At 42.9% G+C, this 25,231-nt stretch overlaps 1 protein-coding gene across 2 annotated transcripts; it reads right to left on the bottom strand.

Annotated features, from left to right (window-relative positions):
• Positions 1–3,096: 3,096 nt before the first annotated feature.
• On the bottom strand, positions 3,097–23,354 carry LOC124113333. 2 transcript variants are annotated; one of them, XM_046473613.2, is made up of 2 exons: positions 23,104–23,354; positions 3,097–4,630 (listed from the first exon to the last, which is right to left on the bottom strand). In XM_046473613.2, exon 2 carries the CDS (start codon positions 4,620–4,622, stop codon positions 3,852–3,854), a length of 771 nt encoding a protein of 256 aa, XP_046329569.1. In that variant the 5' UTR covers positions 4,623–4,630; positions 23,104–23,354; the 3' UTR covers positions 3,097–3,851. The 2 variants fall into 2 exon arrangements, with proteins under 2 accessions (XP_046329569.1, XP_046329570.1); XM_046473614.2 differs by having other exon boundaries at positions 23,062–23,118.
• Positions 23,355–25,231: the final 1,877 nt, after the last annotated feature.

Genomic DNA, 25,231 nt, shown 5'->3' with positions numbered 1-25,231 from the left:
ATGGTTGTGGGCAAAATAATCCATGGTAACACGTGCAGTATGTGGTCTTGCGTTGTCTTGCTGGAAAATCTCTTCTGACGTCAATTGCGGGAATAAGGTGACGTTGAACGATTTCATCACGGTAGCGTACAGCAGTTAAATTTCCCTGCACGTGCATCAGATCTGTCCTACCATTCACGGATATGCCTGCCCACATCATGACACTTCCACCGCCGTATCAGTCGACTTCATGAATACAGTGTCGAGTGTAGCGTTCATTTCTTCGTCTGTAGACACGAATCCTACCATCCAGACGATAAAGCCTGAACCGCGGATCATCACTGAACCATATCCTTCTCCAGTGCACTAGGGTCCATGGTCGAACATTTCTGCTCCATTGCAGACGTGCACGACGATGATGTTGCCGCAGAACGGGCGCTGTATATGGTCTCATTGGCCGTATCCCATGCTGTCTTAGACGGTTTCTGATGGTTTGCGCTGATACTATACGAAGACCAGGAACATTGTTAGCTGTGTATGCTGCACTGATTGTCCGGTTGCGAAGATGCAACACCCGGATGAAGCGGTCCTGCGCCGCAGTTGTGCCCCTGGGTCTTCCACTTCTCGGTCGATCTCTTGTAGCGCTGCCACAGACGAGAAATGGTACTCTGTCTCACGTTAAAGTGCCTGGCTACTGATGTCTGACTTTCTCCAGCTTCCAGGCGTCCAATGGCTCTGTTTCTACAGTCTTCATTCAGTCTTGGCATCATGAGAGTCACGCATACAGAACATCGGAGAGTTATTCGCAGCAGGACTGCCAAATTTTTACACCCATCGGTATAAAGGTTAAGTAGCCGTATTTGAACGTGCAGCATGCTTACAGCTTTTTCTCCATGCAATTTCTCCCAGATTGGTTTCAAGATGCTGTATTTTGACGACAAGTCACCAAATGTTGTGTTCGGGTGCAATAAATTAGTGTAAGGTCAATATTCACAGTGAGCAATGACATTTATATTGAGTTCGAGCCTTCATCTTTAATAACAGTCAAGTTTGACTTGTAACGTTAAAACGCAGTGTGTTTGACGACGTTAATTGTGAGAGGGAAGTGTCCATTAAGTTGCTCTTCATAGATGTTGAAGTACTTCCATTGACAAGGCGACTGCCTGAAGACGATAAACATCCCAGTGTCACCCACAGGGTACAGGTAATTCACATGTTTGCCGTGTCTCGAAATATGAATTGTAAATAGTGTATCGTGCCAAATATATGGTGAGTTACTGAATAAATACAGTAGTTTCAAAAAGGTGGTAATTGTATTTATAATGTTAAGTGTATTTTACAACATGGACCAGGTTGATATTGTATCTTAAAAGTGATGTCGGGATCGAGTTATCGCCCTTGATGAATTGTTTATTTTGGGCTAAGATTATGATTTTGTATATCATTGATTATTAAGTTCATGTTCATGTACAGAATATCGACGTATGTTTATATGAAATCAATGGTGGCTTTGTATTGTATGAATATGTATGTGTATGAAACCTATGTACTATTGTTTTTATAATGTTATTGTTTTGTACATTTCAGGGTGTCATTATCTACTCGGGCAATAAACACTCACACCGGTAGCCTGTGTTTGAAATCGTATTTTCCATCACAAACCCCGGTTACAATATGACAATCGGTATTGGGAGAAAAGGTACATGTAATCGACCTTAGGATTGTGCGAGCATATGCGGGAAATACCCACCTTAAATAGGGGTAAATATTTTTAAACCTTGTACATTTTATTAACATCCTTGAAGAGGCTGTACATAATGTTGATATCTCATATAATCATTAAACGACTCGTGGTTGTTGTTTATTGTACAATAAAACACTCGCTCCTCATGGTTTATTCTCCCTGCAGTGTTGTATTGTACCCCCACTCGTCGTTTATTTCTTTAACAGTGGCCCGCTCATTTATGATAACATGCGGGCGATTTAATGATAAGTTTATCCATTTTAGCTATAAAATAATGTAAAGCAGGATGTTTTGTTGTCAGGTTGGAGCGGATGAAAATATGATAATTAATTTTGTATTTCAAATTGGTCTGTGAGAATTTTGCTTTTTTATTAATATGCTAGCCGTGTATAATATTGCCACATGGAGAAACTCACTGGCCTGTGATTATTTCTGTAACTGACAGTGTAGCCGCGAATAGCTGCAGTACTGCTGATGCGGCTTTTAGCAATATTACTCACTCACTCACTGACGGTGATAGTTTAATTTCCAGCTTTCGGACACATTAATGTATTCACTATTATTGACATTCATGTCCACAATTTCTTTTGTTAAATTATATTGAGCATGTTGAGGGTTTTAATATAAAGTACACAGGAAAGTGTCACGACGGGAGACGACCCAACTATATTCCACATAGGACTTTGTGTTTGTAAATTACATGGCATTTTCAAGCTCAAGTCATAATTTTGCTAAATGCTACTTGGAGAATGAAGAGAATGAAAGAAGCATGACCAAAGGACTACTAACATGCGCATGCGCCTTGATCTTATGATATTACGCATGCGCACGGACAGCGTCTAAAACGCGAGAACACGAGATCGCGAGATCGCTAGAAAATGAAATGTCGCATTCTCGCGTTCTCACGATTTCGTGTTTTTGTGGCCTAATTTGACAAGACGAGATTGCGAGATTGCGAGATTTTATGCGAGAATGCGAGATCGCGAGAATGTCCCTTACAGTATTCCATAGGTATCAGTTTGTAATATCACACTGTATCCCCAGATGGGACTGGATTCTGTGGTATCTCACTATATGGCAACACACGCCGGCTGCTTAAACGGCAAATGACACATGTTTACAAAATAATAATGTTTATTTGTATTTAATATTGTGTGTATGCACCCAAGCATATCAAATGATCCCGGTATAGATGATCGCTTCCAGTCATTTCCATACCACGTAGTTAAGTTATTAGAAAAGTCACGTACAGAATGACTGCAAACTGCGACATACCTGGACGTGAAGGTTCTTTGCCTCGATTGGCATGAAGTTTTCGCAGACGAAGTTACTAACAGCGTATACTTCGTTCTTTTTGTACAAACACACTGTAATACATTGTAAGCATTATTATTATTATTGTCTGGTATTTTGTCTGCATTCCTTTTGTCTTTGAAGAACTGTCCAGATGACGTATTATTCTGCTGACTCTTGTGTCAGTGACAGACATGCGATACACAAATGTCGTAGTGAGAAACTTAACGAATAAAGACTTACAATGTGACAAGATAATTATTAAAGTAAACACATATAAGTGAAATATATGTCCCACCGGGCGAAGAGTACCTCAAAATTTATAATTATGAGGACACAATATTTACAATTGCTCCCGAAAACCGTCATCCAACACAGTATAGACTATATCCATACTTCACGTGGATTTGTTATGTCACTGGTACTGTTTATAGGATCTTCATCGAGATTTTTGTTATGTTTGTTTGTTGTTTAACGCCGCACTCAACAATATTCCAGCTATGTGACGGACGTCTGTAAATAATCGAGTCTGGACCAGACAATCCAGTGATTGATATTGTGAAAATCGATCCACGCAATTGAGATACGATGACATGTATCAACCAAATCAGCGAGCCTGACCACCAGAACCCGTGTGGACAGCCGCATTTTAATCCGGAAGACAATGTGCTGTCACATCTCGACGCCTAGCTGACTAGATACACGCAGTAATTCAATCAAATGTCTAAGCGTGAAGGGTCGTCAATAAAGTTCATATTCAAATCGAGATGTACTCCTACGAAGAATATTAGGTTTGAATTCACCTGACTGTAGCCGAACGACATGTGGAGAAGCATTAGTACAAAATATCACCGTCACACGCAAACATGTTCTCCAGATCTTTTGCATAAGAACCCATATATCTGGTTGGGGTACCGATTTCCAACACATATGATTGCTGTGGGTTTTCAAGGTTATCGGCCTGTGACGGAACAGGAGAGGGAGACGCTGACGACATACTACCTCTGATGACATCATCAAACTGCGTTTCAACTCTCCCAATTTCGATCTGTACGTGTGTAGGTGTGGTCGTGTACACGTTAGCAGTGCCCAGCGTGACAAGTGATGACTTGTCTTCACTTCTGTCTAACGTATAATAACTGGCAGACTGGTCACTTAAGTCTGTGGATTTGGCAAACTTTCCTAATGCTGGATACAGGCGACAGTCAGAAAAGAAGTCATCGAATTTGGCACCAGTCAAAGCCGTAGAGGCTGACATCTCACCCACAGCTTTTGGAACATAGCCGCACATATTGTCCTCTGCCCCGCCGTTGAAGACGCTGCGGTTCGGGATTGGCGTTGTTGTCGTCGCGGGAGGTTCGTGGCGGAATATGTCACTCACATGCCGGCGTCGTGGCGAGTGTTGATTTTCCAACAATCTGGCGAGTATCTGACCGTCCTCGTCCTGGCCCCGGGGTATCGAGTCCGAGCTGTGTGGCGTGTAGAGGTCGCTGCTCACGTCGCTCCAGTCGGACTTCCTGGTCAGAATTTTCTTACAGCTATTCCTCTTGCGCGTGACGAAGGTGCGTCGACGTTGCACACAGAAGCAGCTTAGTATGGACGACATTCTCCAGACTGAAAACACAGGGAAAATGGAAAAATTCAAAACTAAAAACATTAAAGAGTGTTAGATGTCGTCTATCTCTGGTAATCTATAAAGCCCGAAAAATATACTTATACGTTAGAAGAGTATCGATATTGTATTGTCGGTTATAGTGTTGAAATGACATATTCTATCCTACTACCCCATGCTATCGTGGGTACGTAAGATAAGTGCACTTCTTATCTGCTCTTGGGCAATTATTTCATACAATCAATCCTTCTGTGTCAGAGGATAGGCTAGTTATACCGTCTCCGTTTTACTCCAATACATCGACAATTCGCGTGGTATATCCCCCTCATCGCCAGCCTGCACGGTAGGGCAACTGTACCTTTGATGTTTCACGCGTGATTAAGAAATGTCATACAATACTTTTGTCACTTAAGCGACTGATTGCTGGACGATGAGAAATCTCTTGTGATGTACGTAAACAGTCCACATGTTCTTGGCGTTCCGTACTCCAGACAACAGAGCCACAGTAATCCTGAACATACAGAGCCGGGGATCATATCGTACACGATGGATCATCCTGTGTGAAATACACTGCATCTGACTCGACCGCGATATCCATCAGTGTGGTCAACGCTACAGGGCTAGTGACACTGTAGTGACGTGTGGTCAACGTTACAGGGCTAGTGACACTGTAGTGACGTGTGGTCAACGCTACAGGGCTAGTGACACTGTAGTGACGTGTGGTCAACGTTACAGGATTAGTGACACTGTAGTGACGTGTGGTCAACGTTACAGGGCTAGTGACACTGAAGTGACGTGTGGTCAATGTTAATGGGCTAGTGACACTGTAGTGACGTGTGGTGAACGTTACAGGGCTAGTGACACTGTAGTGACGTGTGGTCAACGCTACAGGGCTAGTGACACTGTAGTGACGTGTGGTCAACGTTACAGGGCTAGTGACACTGTAGTGACGTGTGGTCAACGTTACAGGGCTAGTGACAATGTAGTGACGTGTGGTCAACGTTACAGGGCAAATTACACTGTAGTGACGTGTGGTCAACGTTACAGGGCTAGTGACACTGTAGTGACGTTTGGTCAACGTTACAGGGCTAATGACATTGTAGTGACGTGTGGTCAACGTTAATGGGCTGGTGACACTGTAGTGACGTGTGGTCAACGCTACAGGGCTGGTGACACTGTAGTGACGCGTGGTCAACGCTACAGGGCTAGTGACACTGTAGTGACGTGTGGTCAACGTTACAGGGCTAATGACATTGTAGTGACGTGTGGTCAACGTTACAGGGCTAGTGACACTTAAGTGACGTGTGGTCAACGTTACAGGGCTAGTGACACTGTAGTGACGTGTGGTCAACGTTACAGGGCTAGTGACACTGTAGTGACGTGTGGTCAACGTTAATGGTCTTGTGACACTGTAGTGACGTGTGGTCAACGTTAATGGTCTTGTGACACTGTAGTGACGTGTGGTCAACGTTAATGGTCTTGTGACACTGCAGTGACGTGTGGTCAATGTTAATGGGCTATTGACACTGTAGTGATGTGTGGTCAACGTTACAGGGCTAGTGACACTGTAGTGACGTGTTGTCAACGTTACAGGGCTAATTATACTGTAGTGACGCGTGGTCAACGTTAAAGGGCAAATAACATTGTAGTGACGTGTCGTCAACGTTACAGGGCTAGTGACACTGTAGTGACGTGTGGTCAACGTAAATGGGCTAGTGACACTGTAGTGACGTGTGGTCAACGTTAATGGGCTAGTGACACTGTAGTGACGTGTGGTCAACGTTACAGGGCTAGTGACACTGCAGTGACGTGTGGTCAACGTAAATTGGCTAGTGACACTGTAGTGACGTGTGGTCAACGTTACAGGGCTAGTGACATTGTAGTGACGTGTGGTCAACGTTAATGGGCTAGTGACACTGTAGTGACGTGTGGTCAACGTTACAGGGCTAGTGACACTGTAGTGACGTGTGGTCAACGTTACAGGGCTAGTGACACTGTAGTGACGCGTGGTCAACGTTACAGGGCAAATTACACTGTAGTGACGTGTGGTCAACGTTACAGGGTTAGTGACACTGCAGCGACGTGTTTTCAACGTTACAGGGCTAGTGACACTGAAGTGACGTGTGGTTAACGTTACAGGGCTAATTATACTGTAGTGACGTGTGGTCAACGTTACAGGGCAAATTACACTGTAGTCACGTGTGGTCAACGTTACAGGCAAATTACACCGTAGTGACGTGTGGTCAACGTTACAGGGCTAACTATACCGTAGTGACGTGTGGTCAATGGTACAGGGCTAGTGACACTGTAGTGACGTGTGGTCAACGTTACAGGGCTAATTATACTGTAGTGACGTGTGGTCAACGTTACAGGGCTAGTGACACTGAAGTGACGTGTGGTCAACGTTACAGGGCTGGTGACACTGTAGTGACGTGTGGTCAATGTTAATGGGCTATTGACACTGTAGTGACGTGTGGTCAATGTTAATGGGCTAGTGACACTGTAGTGACGTGTGGTCAACGCAACAGGGCAAATTACACTGTAGTGACGTGTGGTCAACGTTACAGGGCTAGTGACACTGTAGTGACGTGTGGCCAACGTTACAGGGCTAGTGACACTGTAGTGACGTGTTGTCAACGTTACAGGGCTAGTGACACTGAAGTGACGTGTGGTCAACGTTAATGGGCTGGTGACACTGTAGTGACGTGTGGTCAACGTTACAGGGCTAGTGACACTGTAGTGACGTGTGGTCAACGTTACAGGGCTAATTATACTGTAGTGACGCGTGGTCAACGTTACAGGGCTAGTGACACTGTAGTGACGTGTGGACAGTACGAGAGTCTGCCATCTCCCGCTGACCACCTTCAGGACAACGTTCCACCAACTGAGTGTTTACCTGTGATACATGTACCACCCTGAGTTGCTGTCGAATAGGCCAGCTTTAGAAATGCCTTCCCATCCTACATATTAACATTGTGTGACTAATGACCATCATTCAAAGCGACGATTGACGTGAGTGTCCAATGTGACATATGCTTGAGGGAAATCTTCCAGACTGCCGCAGTAATTGTCAGGCCGACATGATACTGGGCATTCAGGACACATCCTCTGTTTTATGAATTACAACGTACTCCTGAATGGAAACCAAATGCAAACTGTATGCAGATCAGTCAAGCTTGACATTGATGGCAGTGATAAATGCATCAAATGACTAATAACTATTGTAAATGGATCTTTTGAAATAAGACCAATCCCTAATTAATAGCCTGTCATTATTTTAACTTTCCAATCCCGAGACAAAGCAAATATTGGACAGAATACAGTACAGAATGTGCCAACATTAGCGACATATGTGTAGAATACAATATAAGTGTATGTATTACAATAGTTATTTGTCATGGAATAAAGAAATAAAGATGTGTATTAAAGTTTTTGAAACTACACTTTATTACACTACAGATGGGGATACTGAAAACTTTATTACTTTAACTAACTTTATGTTTCATGGCGATGGGTTTAAGATTACTTTAATGAGTGGTGCCGAAAATTGAAAATCGACGAACAGGGCTAACTGACGAACTAATCCACCTGATTTCCTGCACCCTTAATGTTTTAAACGTGAGAAAACGCCAATAAAATGGATAGTTAATGGTAAAATAAATCACATTTACTATACGTTCAGTTTGTGATTATCCATTAAAACTTTGTCTCCATCACTAATGTTAGCAGACAGCAGTAACTGCAAGCCATGAAATGGAGTGTCCACCGAGTTGGTTGCGCTATATGATAACGTAACCGACGTGAAACGGCGGCTTGGGGTGTGAAATTACGTCCGGTTGGAGAACATAAAGGAGGAAGAGAAACAGCGGTCGGTCGTTTTGTTTGACTGAAGTACATTGCTAAATGTTTGTTTGTTTGTTTGTTTGTTTATTGTTTAATGCCGCACTCAGCAAAGATCCAACTCTTTGACGGCGGTCTGTAAATAATCGAGTCTCGACCAGACAATCCAGTGATTGACATCATGGGCATCAATCCACGCAATCATCGGGATAAGATGACATACATCAACCACGTCAGCGAGTCTGAATACCCAATCCCCATAGTCGTCTCTTACGACAAGCACAATCGCTTTGTACGGCAAGCATTGGTTGCTGAAGAGTGAGTGAGTGAGTTTGGTTTTAACGCCGCTTTTAACAGTATTCCAATTACATCGCGGCGTGTCATCTTTATGTGTGAGTAAAGCCCAAAGTGATGCAGGTCTCAGACGTTTACCACTTCGGTGAAACCCAAAAGCACGGGTATGGTGCTGATAAACCCAGAAACATATACGGGGCGAACCGGAATTCGAACCCACAATCACAGGTTTCTGGGGTGCCCAAGGGACGCAACTCTGCACAGCGAATTGTCCCCCGGTTGCCGCACGGTTGCTGAAGACCTATTCTAACGCGGATCTTCACGGGTAATGTTGCTAAATTCCCTACTCGGAGCAACAGGTGTACATGTTATGGAACTATTCAAGTATTGTTCATTCCTGTGTCCAAAGACAGACATAATATTCCTTGGGCACCAACGCCAACCTCGAACAACTGTGTTGCTGCTGTGGCACGGAGGTTTTAAAATGTTTGGAATAGGATAGGGTAGGGTAGGGTAGGGTAGGGTAGGGTAGGGTAGGGTAGGGTAGGGTAGGGTAGGATTAATGTGCCACACGGCATATGATACACTGGAATTAAAACAATTATCACAGAAGCATAATATACCATCCGGGCCTAAAAGGTCTATGAGACTCAATATTAACTTGATGATAAAATAAGAGCACTCAACGTGCTTAAATATAAATACATATTAAAAATAGTGGTTAAAAATATTTGCAGATACAAACATGTCACAAACATATCACATCAACCTTATCAATTTAATTCAACTAAGAGAATTTATAGTGTAGAACTATTGAGAGGGATGACATTTCCTCCGCTTAAACATAGGGTTCACGACAACTTGGCAACTTGGTTAGAGTACATCAAAGAGACCGAACAATTCCAAATATCACGTACATAGTATGAAGTACAGAGGCTATCTTTAAACAACCGGAATGTCCTTAGTTTTTTACCATTGCATTGCCCAGAATCATCTCAAAGAGCACTGTAACATATTTCATAATCAATAACAATTAATCTTTCCTTATTACTCTGGAAGAGATATTATTAACATAAGGAAAAGATGACTGCAAACTATGAAACAGTTTCTACACAGTGTTGTCCCAAGACTTTCTAAACTGAATGGACCATAATTTAGATAAATCGATCAGGAGAAGCCTTTTTCAACTTTATCCAGAAACGAACAATATCAATTCTCTGCTTTGTGATCTGTGATCGGCAACATCCATGCCATCTCGCCCCGCATTGTGAAGCTATGAGTTTTCAGGCTCACACCAAAAAAAACCCGCCAAGCTCTTTTTTGAAACGTGTTAATACAGCTAAACTCTTGATTCCCCTATATGGCAGAACCGTACCACAAAACAGGTTGAACCAGGTTATTGTACATCGTGTTGAAAACATCAAACGGCATTCCGCCAAAGCCTTAACTTGACTAATTATCGCACCGAGAGCTCTTCCAGCAGATTTAACTATTTCTTTGGCTGTATAATTCAGATCAAGATGATCCTGCAGCCATGTTCCTAGACATTTATAGCAAGGTGCAATGTCAACGGAATCATCACCACAAGAGAAGGTAAATCTGTTCTGGATATATTTAACGGTCTGTAATGAACAATGTTTGTCTTTTTTTAATTAATGTGCAATCTCCAAGGTTTACACCAATCCGCAACACAAGCTAACATTAACGAGCGCTCATCCGCTGCTATGGGAGCAATATCATCAACATGTAACAATAAACTCAGCATGTTACTGTCAGTATCTACGCCACACTGCAGATGGTTAATTTCTTGCGCTAATCATTGTTGAATACAGAATGTCGGAGACCAGACGCAACCTTGCCTGACTCCGCTAGATACTGGGAACATATCAGTCAGACGACTATTGACAAATACACATGACTTCCATTCATTGATTTTTCTTTTGATTTTTTACCAGTTATACCTAGTTTCAACAATTTATACCAGAGACAGTTTCGATTTACTCGGTCAAATGCCTTTATAGCACCAAAATAACAAACAAAAGTGGGATGTTTTATTAATTTCCTGTTATTGATAACGGAATAGAGTGTATATACTGGTATATATGCTCAGTAGTGCTTCGTTCAGCGCGAAAGCCATTCTGTTCTTCAGCCAATATCGAATTAGAGTCAAGCCAATAGGTAAAACGGAGATTCAATAAATCATAATATAGTTTACATGGAATAGATATCAATGATATAACACGATTACCAAGATCATCATTTCTGACAGGCGATATTACACATCACGCCACTCTTCAGGAAAGATGTTATTATCAAGACAATATGTAAAACTGTTGAATAATAAAGCAACTCAAGAATTGTTTTTTTAGAGCTTCAGCAGGAATACGATCTATACTAGATGTTTTACCGCGTTTAACACGGTTGATATCATTCAATACTTCCTCGCGGGTTATCGGTGCATGAAGACTACTGATGTCATCAGTATCGGAATTGACAGAAACATTATTAACATCTTCCGTAATATTCTCTAGAAATTGTCAATCAAACAACCAGCAGGGACGGTATTGTACAGTGAACAATAGTCTGATTGCCATTTCTCCAGAACAACATCCTTGTCAGTTACAACCACACCATTCTTAATTACCTCCCATCGTATAGAACCACGTCGATCTTTGGTAATACCAAATTTTCAAACACTCAAGAGAATCTTTATGCTGGTATTTGTCGTATAGGCGTTAGTTCCTGCAGCTGATAAGAGAATTTTGACTTTCTCAACAGCTTATCAAAAGACTTTCTTTCAAAAACATACTTTTGTTCCAGTGCGAAAGGAGACTTATATTTTAACTACTTTCGTTCACACCCAAAGAGACTGAAGTGCATCACTCCAATGAGGCTTATAAAATGTCTTACCACTGGAAGTTCTAGGTTTGTCTGGCAAACTACCTACCTTATCTAATTACATATGCATACATGACAAAAATTCATCATATGCAGCATTAATATCATGTTGACCAGACAGGTGGAATTCAATGTTATTAACAGTTTTGTTTGTCATTATTAAAAATTCTTCACTTGATAAAAACTCATTTGGAAAGTTATACAGCCGGTAAGGCCAATGAACTGGTGAGGTGAAGTCTTATCCTCAGCAGGCTTATTACATTCATGATAGGCACAAGACACCCGAATGTCACACATCAGACCTAGAGACCGCCTCCGTGGTCTAGTGGTAGAGCGTCCGCCCGGAGAGCGGAAGGTCCGGGGTTCGATCCCTGCAGCGTCATACCAAAAGACGTTTAAAGATCGTACTTGTTGTTACCCTGTCTGTCCCTCGGCATTAAGGGGCTAAAACAAGGACTGGTCGGCTCGGAGCCAGTATACTGTGTCTGAGTATTCATATTAATCTGCGGCATGGTATCTCAGTGAGCTAGCACTATAAATCGGCATCAGTCCGGACTAGTACAAGCAGCCATACAAACACACACACGTACATGCACGTCGCTATATAAGTGCAATAATCTTGGACGCGACGTTAAACCCCATTTCACCTCACCTCACCTCAGACCTGAATGATCCGGAACAACATCTGGAACGTTTGCACCATAGATACATGTTGACATCTTTAGTACGTTAAAGTTCGAAAAGCGAGATAACTCTTTATGGGCAGTAACAATATAATCAACGACTCAGCAGCCATTCTTGGCGTAGGTATAGTCCTGCTTGCCAAACACAACCGTTCAGCACACACATGCTGCGCTCAGTAAGATAGTCAAGAAAAAGATTGCCACGATAATTATATTTGAGGGCAATTATCCTACCCACCCCGTTCACCCAATGTCAACTCCCTCGATTTAATCAGTTTTTGTTCCAATGCGAGCATTAAAATCCCCATATATATATAGATCTACACATTTACCCTTCATTTTGATATATAAATACATTTTTTTCTAACAATTGAAATATTGCTCAACATGATGCTAAATAATTGCCCAACATGTATGGTACTGAATAATTGCCCAACATGTATGATACTGAATATTTGCCCAACATGTATGGTACTGAATAATTGCCCAACATGTATGATACTGAATAATTGCCCAATATGTATGATACTGAATAATTGCCCAACATGTATGGTACTGAATAATTGCCCAACGGGTATGATACTGAATAATTGCCCAACATGTATATAAATGAATAATTGCCCAACGTGTATGATACTGAATAATGCCCAACATGTATATAAATGAATAATTGCCCAACGTGTATGATACTGAATAATTGCCCAACGTGTATGATACGGAATAATTGCCCAACGTGTATGATACGGAATAATTGCCCAACATGTATGATACTGAATAATTGCCCAACATGTATGATACTGAATAATTGCCTAACATGTATGATACTGAATAAGTGCCCAACGTGTATGATACGGAATAATTGCCCAACATGTATGATACTGAATAATTGCCCAACGTGTATGATACGGAATAATTGCCCAACATGTATGATACGGAATAATTGCCCAACATGTATGGTACGGAATAATTGCCCAACATGTATGATACGGAATAATTGCCCAACATGTATGATACTGAATAATTGCCCAACATGTAAGGTACTGAATAATTGTCCAACGTGTATGATACTGAATAATTGCCCAACGTGTATGATACTGAATAATTGCCCAACGGGTATGATACTGAATAATTGCCCAACGTGTATGATACTGAATAATGCCCAACATGTATATAACTGAATAATTGCTCAACATGTATGATACGGAATAATTACCCAATATGTATGATACTGAATTGTTTCTCAGCATGTATGATACTGACACTTAATTGTTTCCCAACCTGTATGATGGAGAATTGTTGCCCACCCAGTATGATACTGAATTATTGCCAAGTATGTGTGATACTGAATAATTGCTATGCATGTATGATACTGAATAATTTTTCAGCATTTGTGTTCCTACGTTTCAGCTCATGAGACTGAGTTATTACGCAGGTATTGCCAAATAATTGGGATTCATTATTCATCATGTGTTACATTGAGCTAATACTGAGTTATTGTTCAGTATGTGTAATACTGAGTTATTGCCCAGCATGTGTAATACTGAGTTATTGTCCAGAATGTGTTACACTGAGCTATTGTCAAACATGTGTAATACTGAGTTATTGTCCAGTATGTGTAATACTGAGTTATTGTCCAGCATGTGTTACACTGAGCTATTGTCAAGTATGTGTAATACTGAGTTATTGCCCAGCATGTGTAATACTGAGTTATTGTCCAGAATGTGTTACACTGAGCTATTGTCAAACATGTGTAATACTGAGTTATTGCCTAGCATGTGTAATACTGTGTTATTGTCGAGTATGTATAATACTGAGGTATTGTCCAGTATGTGTTATACTGAGTTATTGTCCAACATGTGCAATACTGAGCTATTGTCCAGCATGTGTAATTCTGAGTTATTGTTCAGTATGCGTTATACTGAGTTATTGCCTAGCATGTGTAATACTGTGTTATTGTCCAGTATGTATAATACTGAGGTATTGTCCAGTATGTGTAATTCTGAGTTATTGTTCAGTATGCGTTATACTGAGTTATTGACCAGCATGTGTAATACTGATCATGAGCTATTGTCCAGCATGTGTAATACTGAGTTATTGCCTAGCATGTGTAATACTGAGTTATTGTCCAGTATGTATAATACTGAGTTATTGTCCAGTATGTATAATACTGAGTTATTGTCCAGTAAGTGTTATACTGCGCTATTGTCCAGCATGTGTAATTCTGAGTAATTGTTCAGTATGCGTTATACTGAGCTATTGTCCAGAATGTGTTACATTGAGCTATTGTCCAGCATGTGTAATACTGATTAATTGTCGAGAATGTGCTACATTGAGCTATAGTCCAGCATGTGTAATACTGAGTTATTGTCCAGAATGTGTAATACTGAGTTATTGCCCAGCATGTGTAATACTGAGTTATTGTCCAGCATGCGTAATCCTGAGTCATTGTCCAGCATGTGTAATACTGAGTTATTGCTCAGCATGTGTAATACTGAGTTATTGTCCAGCATGTGTAATACTGAGTTATTGACCAGCATGTGTAAAACTGAGTTATTGTCCAGCATGTGTAATACTGAGTTATTGTCCAGTATGTGTAATACTGAGTTATTGACCAGCATGTGTAATACTGAGTTATTGCTCAACATGTGTAATACTGAGTTATTGTCCAGCATACCCCGCGATACCTGTAGAATCTGACCCGACGACACAACATTCACACGTCTGTAAACACATACCTGTATGTAATTGCACGTTCATTCTTATTGTGAGCAGTTTAGCAATGTACACTCCAGTCTCTCCACAACACACACAGCCTTCACATGTAACATTGTAACATATTTACCTACCATAACATGTTCATGGAAAATACTACCACATGTTTGCCATCATTCGAAGATTTCCTATGTACATCACGTGTTTAATCAATGAACTATATTATGTTAGGCCAAAGATAGACAATGCTAAGCTAACATGTAATGTCTAACAGAGAATAATGCAAATAAATCCATCAAGCCATTGTGCTTTTTATCTCATCAACAGACAGGACTGAGACGATGCTGCTGTTAAGTTAGTGAAACCCTGCATTACACTTTCACCAGAAAAGGTGTGCACTTCGAAAAATATGAGTGGTTATTTATACACCGCTCAACCCGCCCTGTGATGAAACACTTACCGGGACTGGCCCCAACATGAATAGTGTGACGGGATAAGGTCACGCCACTTGAACGACCAGCAGATAGCTGATATCACGTGGACTTGTTATTTTATTAAACTGAGTCTTAACAATTCCAAATCTTACAAGCCTAAAATAACATATTTACATATCCTTGTTTTAAGCATTTGGGCGAAAAACTACAAAGCTAACACAAGAAGACCTGTCTGGAGGTGAGATTATAATTATCATGATATAACATTTTTACTAAGTTTTCATATGATAATTAGATCCACAACAAATGCATTTATAAGTTATCATGGCGTAACATGTATACAAAATTGCATATAATTATAGAACAGCAAATAATACATATTTATCGAGGAAAAATGCAGATAGAAAATATTAGTAGTTTCAGTTATAGCTTTTAAGATAATAAGATCCCATCTACCAGACATACTGTTCAATAAGACAAAAGTTATGTCTACATAGTTTTATAGATTGCCTTGAACTATTTCATTTAAGTAAATCTGTCATCACCTATATTAGAAAAGCATTCAGCAAATACTTCAATTTAGACTCATTAAGGATTAGCCCCATACAAGCTCGTCTATTGTGATACCATAATCTCTTTCCAAGCACCCAGAAAATATGTCAACAAGATTAGTGCCAGTCCAACAGGACTAAGTATTCCCCTCTGCCTAGCCATTCATTGTGTGTCGACACCAATCACATTCTTTTTTATTGTGCTATTTTTTGTTAGATACACACAGAAGCAAAATGTTTCGGGTTTGGCGCTCAAACCAAGCAGACCTCTCGCCCATGGCCCAGAGGGTTGTACCGACTCTCTGCGGCATCCACAACCATAGTTGAGAAATTGTTCATTATTCTTGTAAATAAATTGTAATGAGTCTCCTGTGACTCCGGCTCTTTTCTGACTAATTCCCCGAAGAAAATCAGCAAGCCATTTGGAAGGTTTTGTACATCAGAACAGAACCATAATATAATGATGCAAGGCTTTAACCACTAGGCTACCCGACTGCCGTGATCTATTAAGGGTGTCACGTGGTGTGGTCTATACAGGGTGTTGTGATCTATGCAGGGTGTTGTGATCTATGCAGGGTGTTGTGATCTATGCAGGGTGTCAAGTGGTGTGGTCTATACAGAATGTTGTGATCTATGCAGGGTGTTGTGATCTATGCAGGGTGTCAAGTGGTGTGATCTATGCAGGGTGTTGTGATCTATGCAGGGTGTTGTGATCTATGCAAGGTGTCAAGTGATGTGATCTATGCAGGGTGTTGTGATCTATGCAGGGTGTTGTGATCTATGCATGGTGTTGTGATCTGTGCAGGGTGTCAAGTGTTGTGATCTCTGCAGGGTGTTGTGATCTCTGCAGGGTGTTGTGATCTATGCAGGGTGTTGTGATCTGTGCAGGGTGTCAAGTGGTGTGATCTATGCAGGGTGTTGTGATCTATGCAGGGTGTTGTGATCTATGCAGGATGTTGTGATCTATGCAGGGCGTTGTGATCTATGCAGGGTGTCAAGTGGTGTGATCTATGCAGGGTGTTGTGATCTATGCAGGGTGTTGTGATCTATGCAGGGTGTTGTGATCTATGCAGGGTGTCAAGTGGTGTGATCTATGCAGGGTGTTGTGATCTATGCAGGGTGTCAAATGGTGTGATCTATGCAGGGTGTTGTGATCTATGCAGGGTGTCAAGTGTTGTGATCTATGCAGGGTGTCAAGTGGTGTGATCTATGCAGGATGTCAAGTGCTATGATCTCAACAAGGTGTCAGTTGGTGTGATTTATGCAGAGTGTCAAGTGGTGTGATCTATGCAGAGTGTCAAGTTGTGTGGTCTATGCAGAGTGTCAAGTGGTGTGATCTATGCAAGGTGTCAGTTGGTGTGATCTCTGCAGGGTGTCAAGGTCACGGGACTCGGATATTTTATAGCCGCTACATATGTATGGTGTCAGACGGTGTGATCTATGCAGGGTGTTGTGATCTATGCAGGGTGTCAAGTGGTGTGGTCTATACAGAATGTTGTGATATATGCAGGGTGTTGTGATCTATGCAGGGTGTCAAGTGGTGTGATCTATGCAGGGTGTTGTGATCTATGCAAGGTGTCAAGTGATGTGATCTATGTAGGGTGTTGTGATCTATGCAGGGTGTTGTGATCTATGCATGGTGTTGTGATCTGTGCAGGGTGTCAAGTGTTGTGATCTATGCAGAGTGTTGTGATCTATGCAGGGTGTTGTGATCTATGCAGGGTGTTGTGATCTGTGCAGGGTGTCAAGTGGTGTGATCTATGCAGGGTGTTGTGATCTATGCAGGGTGTTGTGATCTATGCAGGGTGTTGTGATCTGTGCAGGGTGTCAAGTGGTGTGATCTATGCAGGGTGTTGTGATCTATGCAGGGTGTCAAGTGGTGTGATCTATGCAGGGTGTTGTGATCTATGCAGGATGTTGTGATCTGTGCAGGGTGTCAAGTGTTATGATCTATGCAGGGTGTCAAGTGGTGTGATCTATGCAGGATGTCAAGTGCTATGATCTCAACAAGGTGTCAGTTGGTGTGATTTATGCAGAGTGTCAAGTGGTGTGGTCTATGCAGAGTGTCAAGTTGTGTGGTCTATGCAGAGTGTCAAGTGGTGTGATCTATGCAAGGTGTCAGTTGGTGTGATCTCTGCAGGGTGTCAAGGTCACGGGACTCGGATATTTTATAGCCGCTACATATGTATGGTGTCAGACGGTGTGATCTAAACAGGGTGTCAAGTGGTGTGATCTATGCAGAGTGTTGGGATCTATGCAGGGTGTAAAGTGGTATGATCTCGGTGTCAGATGGTGTGATTTATGCATGGTGTAACGTGGTGCGATCTATGCAGGGAGTCAGGTGGTGTGATCTATGCAGGGTGTCAAGTGGTGTGATCTATGCAGGGTGATGGGATCTATGCAGAGTGTGTGATGATGTGATCTATGCTGGGTGTTAGGTGGTTTGATCTATGCAGGGAGTCAAGTGGTGTGATCTATGCAAGGTGTGAGATGGTGTGATCTATGCAGGGTGTCAAGTGGTGTGATCTATGTAGTGTGTCACGTGGTGTGATCTAAGCAGGTTGTCAAGCGGTGTGATCTAGAACATGGTGTCAAGTGCTGTGATCTATGCAGGATGTCAAGTGGTGTGATCTATGCAGGGTGTCAAGTGGTGTGATCTCTGCAGGGTGTTGGGATCTATGCAGGGTGTCAGGTGGTGTGATCTATGCAGGGAGTCAGGTGGTGTGATCTATGCAAGGTGTGAGATGGTGTGATCTATGCAGGGTGTCAAGTGATATGATCTATGTAGTGTGTCACGTGGTGTGATCTAAGCAGGGTGTCAAGCGGTGTGATCTAGAACAGGCTGTCAAGTGCTGTGATCTATGCAGGATGTCAAGTGGTGTGATCTATGCAGGGTGTCAAGTGGTGTGATCTCTGCAGGGTGTTGGGATCTATGCAGGGTGTCAGGTGGTGTGATCTATGCAGGGAGTCAGGTGGTGTGATCTATGCAAGGTGTGAGATGGTGTGATCTATGCAGGGTGTCAAGTGGTGTGATCTATGCAGGGTGTCAAGTGGTGTGATCTATGCAGGGTGTCAAGTGTTGTGATATATACATGGTGTCAGTTGGTGTGATCTATGCAGGGTGTCAAGTGGTGTGATCTATGCAGGATGTCAAGTGCTGTGATCTCAACAGGGTGTCAAGTGGTGTGATCTATGCAGGATGTCAAGTGGTGTGATCTATGCAGGGTGTCAGGTGGTGTGATCTATGCAAGGTGTCAGTTGGTGTGATCTCTGCAGGGTGTCAAGGTCACGGGACTCGGATATTTTATAGCCGCTACATATGTATGGTGTCAGACGGTGTGATCTAAACAGGGTGTCAAGTGGTGTGATCTATGCAGAGTGTTGGGATCTGTGCAGGGTGTCAAGTGGTATGATCTCGGTGTCAGATGGTGTGATTTATGGATGGTGTTACGTGGTGCGATCTATGCAGGGAGTCAGGTGGTGTGATTTATGCAGGGTGTCAGATGGAGTGACTATGCAGGGTGATGGGATCTATGCAGAGTGTGTGATGATGTGATCTATGCAGGGTGTCAGGTGGTGTGATGTATGAAGGGAGTCAGGTGGTGTGATCTATGCAGGGTGTCAAGTGGTGTGATCTATGCAGGATGTCAAGTGCTGTGATCTCAACAGGGTGTCAAGTGATGTGATCTATGCAGGGTGTCAAGTGGTGTGATCTATGCAGGATGTCAAGTGCTGTGATCTCAACAGGGTGTCAAGTGGTGTGATCTATGCAGGATGTCAAGTGCTATGATCTCAACAAGGTGTCAGTTGGTGTGATCTATGCAGTGTGTCAAGTGGTGTGGTCTATGCAGAGTGATAAGTGGTGTGGTCTATGCAGAGTGTCAAGTGGTGTGATCTATGCATGATGTCAAGTGCTGTGATCTCAACAGGGTGTCAAGTGCTGTGATCTATGCAGGGTGTCAAGTGGTGTGATCTCAACAAGGTGTCAGTTGGTGTGATTTATGCAGAGTGTCAAGTGGTGTGGTCTATGCAGAGTGTCAAGTGGTGTGGTCTATGCAGAGTGTCAAGTGGTGTGATCTATGCAAGGTGTCAGTTGGTGTGATCTCTGCAGGGTGTCAAGGTCACGGGACTCGGATATTTTATAGCCGCTACATATGTATGGTGTCAGACGGTGTGATCTAAAAAGGTAGTCAAGTGGTGTGATCTATGCAGAGTGTTGGGATCTATGCAGGGTGTCAAGTGGTATGATCTCGGTGTCAGATGGTGTGATTTATGCATGGTGTAACGTGGTGCGATCTATGCAGGCAGTCACGTGGTGTGTCTATGCAGGGTGTCAGATGGAGTGATCTATGCAGGGTGATGGGATCTATGCAGAGTGTGTGATGATGTGATCTATGCAGGGTGTCAGGTGGTGTGATCTATGCAGGGTGATGGGATCTATGCAGAGTGTGTGATGATGTGATCTATGCAGGGTGTCAGGTGGTGTGATCTATGCAGGGAGTCAGGTGGTGTGATCTATGCAAGGTGTGAGATGGTGTGATCTATGCAGGGTGTCAAGTGGTGTGATCTATGTAGTGTGTCACGTGGTGTGATCTGAGCACGGTGTCAAGCGGTGTGATCTAGAACAGGCTGTCAAGTGATGTGATCTATGCAGGGAGTCACGTGGTGTGATCTATGCAGGGTGTCAGATGGAGTGATCTATGCAGGGTGATGGGATCTATGCAGAGTGTGTGATGATGTGATCTATGCAGGGTGTCAGGTGGTGTGATCTATGCAGGGAGTCAGGTGGTGTGATCTATGCAAGGTGTGAGATGGTGTGATCTATGCAGGGTGTCAAGTGGTGTGATCTATGTAGTGTGTCACGTGGTGTGATCTGAGCACGGTGTCAAGCGGTGGGATCTAGAACAGGCTGTCAAGTGATGTGATCTATGCAGGGAGTCACGTGGTGTGATCTATGCAGGGTGTCAGATGGATTGATCTATGCAGGGTGATGTGATCTATGCAGAGTGTGTGATGATGTGATCTATGCTGGGTGTTAGGTGGTTTGATCTATGCAGGGAGTCAGGTGGTGTGATCTATGCAAGGTGTGAGATGGTGTGATCTATGCAGGGTGTCAAGTGGTGTGATCTATGTAGTGTGTCACGTGGTGTGATCTAAGCAGGGTGTCAAGCGGTGTGATCTAGAACAGGCTGTCAAGTGCTGTGATCTATGCAGGATGTCAAGTGGTGTGATCTATGCAGGGTTTCAAGTGGTGTGATCTATGCAGGTTGTTGTGATCTATGCAGGGTGTTGTGATCTATGCAGGATGTTGTGATCTATGCAGGGTGTTGTGATCTATGCAGGGTGTCAAGTGGTGTGATCTATGCAGGGTGTTGTGATCTATGCAGGGTGTTGTGATCTATGCAGGGTGTTGTGATCTGTGCAGGGTGTCAAGTGTTGTGATATATACAGTGTGTCAGTTGGTGTGATCTATGCAGGGTATCAAGTGGTGTGATCTATGCAGGATGTCAAGTGCTGTGATCTATGCAGGGTGTCAAGTGGTGTGATCTATGCAGGATGTCAAGTGTTGTGATCTATGCAGGGTGTCAAGGTCACGGGACTCGGATATTTTATAGCCGCTACATATGTATGGTGTCAGACGGTGTGATCTAAACAGGGTGTCAAGTGGTGTGATCTATGCAGAGTGTTGGGATCTGTGCAGGGTGTCAAGTGGTATGATCTCGGTGTCAGATGGTGTGATTTATGCATGGTGTAACCTATGCAGGGTGATGGGATCTATGCAGAGTGTGTGATGATGTGATCTATGCAGGGTGTCAGGTGGTGTGATGTATGCAGGGAGTCAGGTGGTGTGATCTATGCAGGGTGTCAAGTGTTGGGATCTATGCAGGGTGTCAGATGGATTGATCTATGCAGGGTGATGGGATCTATGCAGAGTGTGTGATGATGTGATCTATGCAGGGTGTCAGGTGGTGTGATGTATGCAGGGAGTCAGGTGGTGTGATCTATGCAGGGTGTCAAGTGTTGGGATCTATGCAGGGTGTCAAGTGGTATGATCTCGGTGTCAGATGGTGTGATTTATGCATGGTGTAACGTGGTGCGATCTATGCAGGGTGTCAGATGGAGTGATCTATGCAGAGTGTTGGGATCTATGCAGGGTGTCAAGTGGTATGATCTCGGTGTCAGATGATGTGATCTATGCAGGGAATGAGGTGGTGTGATCTATGCAGGGAGTGAAGTGCTGTGATCTATGCAGGGTGTCAAGTGGTGTGATCTATGCAGGATGTCAAGTGCTGTGATCTCAACAGGGTGTCAAGTGCTGTGATCTATGCTGGATGTCAAGTGGTGTTATTTATGCAGGTGAGTCAAGTGGTTTGGTCTATGCAGAGTGTCAAGTGGCGTGATCTATGCAGGGTGTCAGATGCTGTCACATACAAGACAACAATTTCAAATTTTATGTCGTTTTTTTCTGATTGACAAACCTATTAACCGAAACGGCAATTACATGTTAACGATACAGCAATAAACCCCTTGAAATATCCGAAGGAGAGTACATAGGACGTTCTCTTTCTGGGGTGCTCTTTGTGTGTGACCAAATGACCAAGTAACGAAGGCGGCATATGCACAATATCGAGCATTACATTTCACTCCTTTGTCAACCTCACACTGTCAAATCAAAAGTTTGAATGAAAACATACTACCTTCTAACTAATCGTGAACCGAATTTTGCTTTCCACGTCCGTTTCAGTGGCTTATTATGCGAGCGTATCATAAACCACGAGAAGGGCCCCACTAACCACTCCACAGGTAGCTAATTCTTTCATGTACTAAATATAAACCTATTCTGGAGTTACGAGAGTCTTTCATGATGTCACGAAGCCTTATGGACGAGATTTGTTCAGTAAATATGTCTCAACAAACCAGTTAGTATTCGATGGATAGACGTTAATGATATGCAACTGGTTGTTAGACAGCCTTGCAGGCGACTAATAAAGGTATATGTGTGTGTACGCTGACACAGTACCTTAACATGACATAGAAAGTCCTCAGCATTCATTCAACTTACGTCTTTTCTTTTTGCTTGTGTGCACTGCCTTAAACCAACAGCGTCCTTGCGTTGATTTACCGCCGCTACATGTCGCTCGGGTAGTGTCCGGATTCTAAGCCCCGTTCGACGTCTCATTCGCCTGAGACCTGATCACATTCCAAAACTAAATGAGAAAACCAAATACTATTTCACAGCAATAAAATTGTGTGACTGCAGGCAAACAAACTGCATAAGTGGCAGTGAATGTTCCATTTGGTATATGTATAATAATGGTTGGTATAACAATAGGAAGGGGGATAACTGCCTGGGTGGCGAAACATGGGTAACGACAGGTAGATTTGTTTATGAACTTCTGATTTTGGCTTGCTGCCAGATGTGTTTGAATGGTTCCAACTGAACGGACACAGCTTGACTTCGGGGTTGCGGTGAGAACAAAGGGTTTTGAGGGCCTCGGGGATATTGGTATTATTCTTTACATAGACTTGACAGTTAGATTGTATCAATTCATTATGGCTATCCTTCTAGCAAGTGTAAGTGACATTTGATGTTACGTTTGAATGGCGTGTGAAAAGAAAGTAGCGGGACTGCCGTTGCTTAACCAGCCGGGGTTACGCCAGATGTCGCGCTGGGACAGCTTAAGGTGGTGTAAGCGGGTTGGGAAGTATCACATTGGGAGAACTAAGTATAGATGTGAACACACAGATAAATACTTTCAATATTCCTTTCTTCTTTAAATCATTACAACCGCATGTTATGGTGCGACATGTTTGGACGCTAATCAAGAAGAGAAGTTTGAAGTACATGAAGACACAGATCCGCCTGATGTTGTCATCAAGCTCCTGCTGTGTCCTGTATGACAACACAGCTCGACGTGGCACATTTACTTGACATTTTAATTGGACTTGCTGCTCCGGTTATTCACGAGGGCTCGAACGTCATTCAATTGTGCAATCATTCTGACGGCCCACCTTGAAGAAACCACCTCCTTGTAAAACCATTCTGACGGCCCACCTTGAAGTAACCACCTCCTTGTACAACCATTCTGACGGACCACCTTGAAGAAACCACCTCCTTGTACAACCATTCTGACGGCACACCTTGAAGTAACCACCTACTTGTACAACCAATCTGACGGCCTACTTTGAAGGAACTCTTACTTGAACAACCATTCTAACGGCCTACTTCGAAGGAACTCCTTACTTGTACAACCATTCTGACGGCACACTTTGAAGGAGTCAACTACTTGTACAATCACTCTGACGGCCTACTTTGATGGATCTCCTTACTTGTCAAACCATTCCGACAGCCTACTTTGAAGGAACTCTTACTTGAACAACCATTCTAACGGTCTACTTTTAAGGAGCTCCATACTTGAAAAATCATTCTGACGGCCCACCTTGAAGAAACCACCCACTTGTACAATCATTCTGACGGCCCACTTCGAAGGAACTCCTTACTTGTACAACCATTCTGACGGCCCACTTCGAAGATCTCCTTACTTGTACAGGCATATTTGGACGTGGACGTGGACTTGGACGTGGCATATTTACTTGACATTTTAATTGGGCTTGCTGCAACACTTTGTTATTCACGAGGGATCGAATGTCATTCAATTGTGCAATCATTCTAACGGCCTACTTTGAAGGAACTTCTTACTTGTACAGCCATTCTAACGGCCCCCTTTGAAGGAGACAACTAATTGTACAATCATTCTGACGGCCCACCTTGAAGAAACCACCTCCTTGTACAACCATTCTGACGGCCCACCTTGAAGAAACCACCTACTTGTACAACCATTCTAACGGCCTACGTTGAAGGAACTCCTTACTAATACAGCCATTCTGACGGCCCACCTTGAAGAAACCACCTCCTTGTACAACCATTCTGACGGCCCACCTTGTAGAAACCACCTCCTTGCACAACCATTCTGACGGCCCACCTTGAAGAAACCACCGACTTGTACAGCCATTCCGAGGGCTTACTTTGAAGGAACTCCTTACTTGTACAACCATTCTATCGGCCTACTTTGAAGGAACTCTTTACTTATACAACCATTCTGACGGCCCACCTTGAAGAAACCACCTCCTTGTACAACCATTCTGACGGCCCACCTTGAAGAAACCACCTCCTTGAACAACCATTCTGA

Source organism: Haliotis rufescens, unplaced genomic scaffold, assembly GCF_023055435.1.
Source record: "Haliotis rufescens isolate VD_foot unplaced genomic scaffold, xgHalRufe1.0.p SCAF_19, whole genome shotgun sequence".
NCBI classification, from domain to species: domain Eukaryota; kingdom Metazoa; phylum Mollusca; class Gastropoda; order Lepetellida; family Haliotidae; genus Haliotis; species Haliotis rufescens.
This window is presented reverse-complemented; position numbering and strand designations above follow the sequence as displayed.

Excerpts from the sequence above, each read along its gene's own strand:
- LOC124113333 (XM_046473613.2), bottom strand. The coding sequence starts at position 4,622 with ATGTCGTCCATACTAAGCTGCTTCTGTGTGCAACGTCGACGCACCTTC.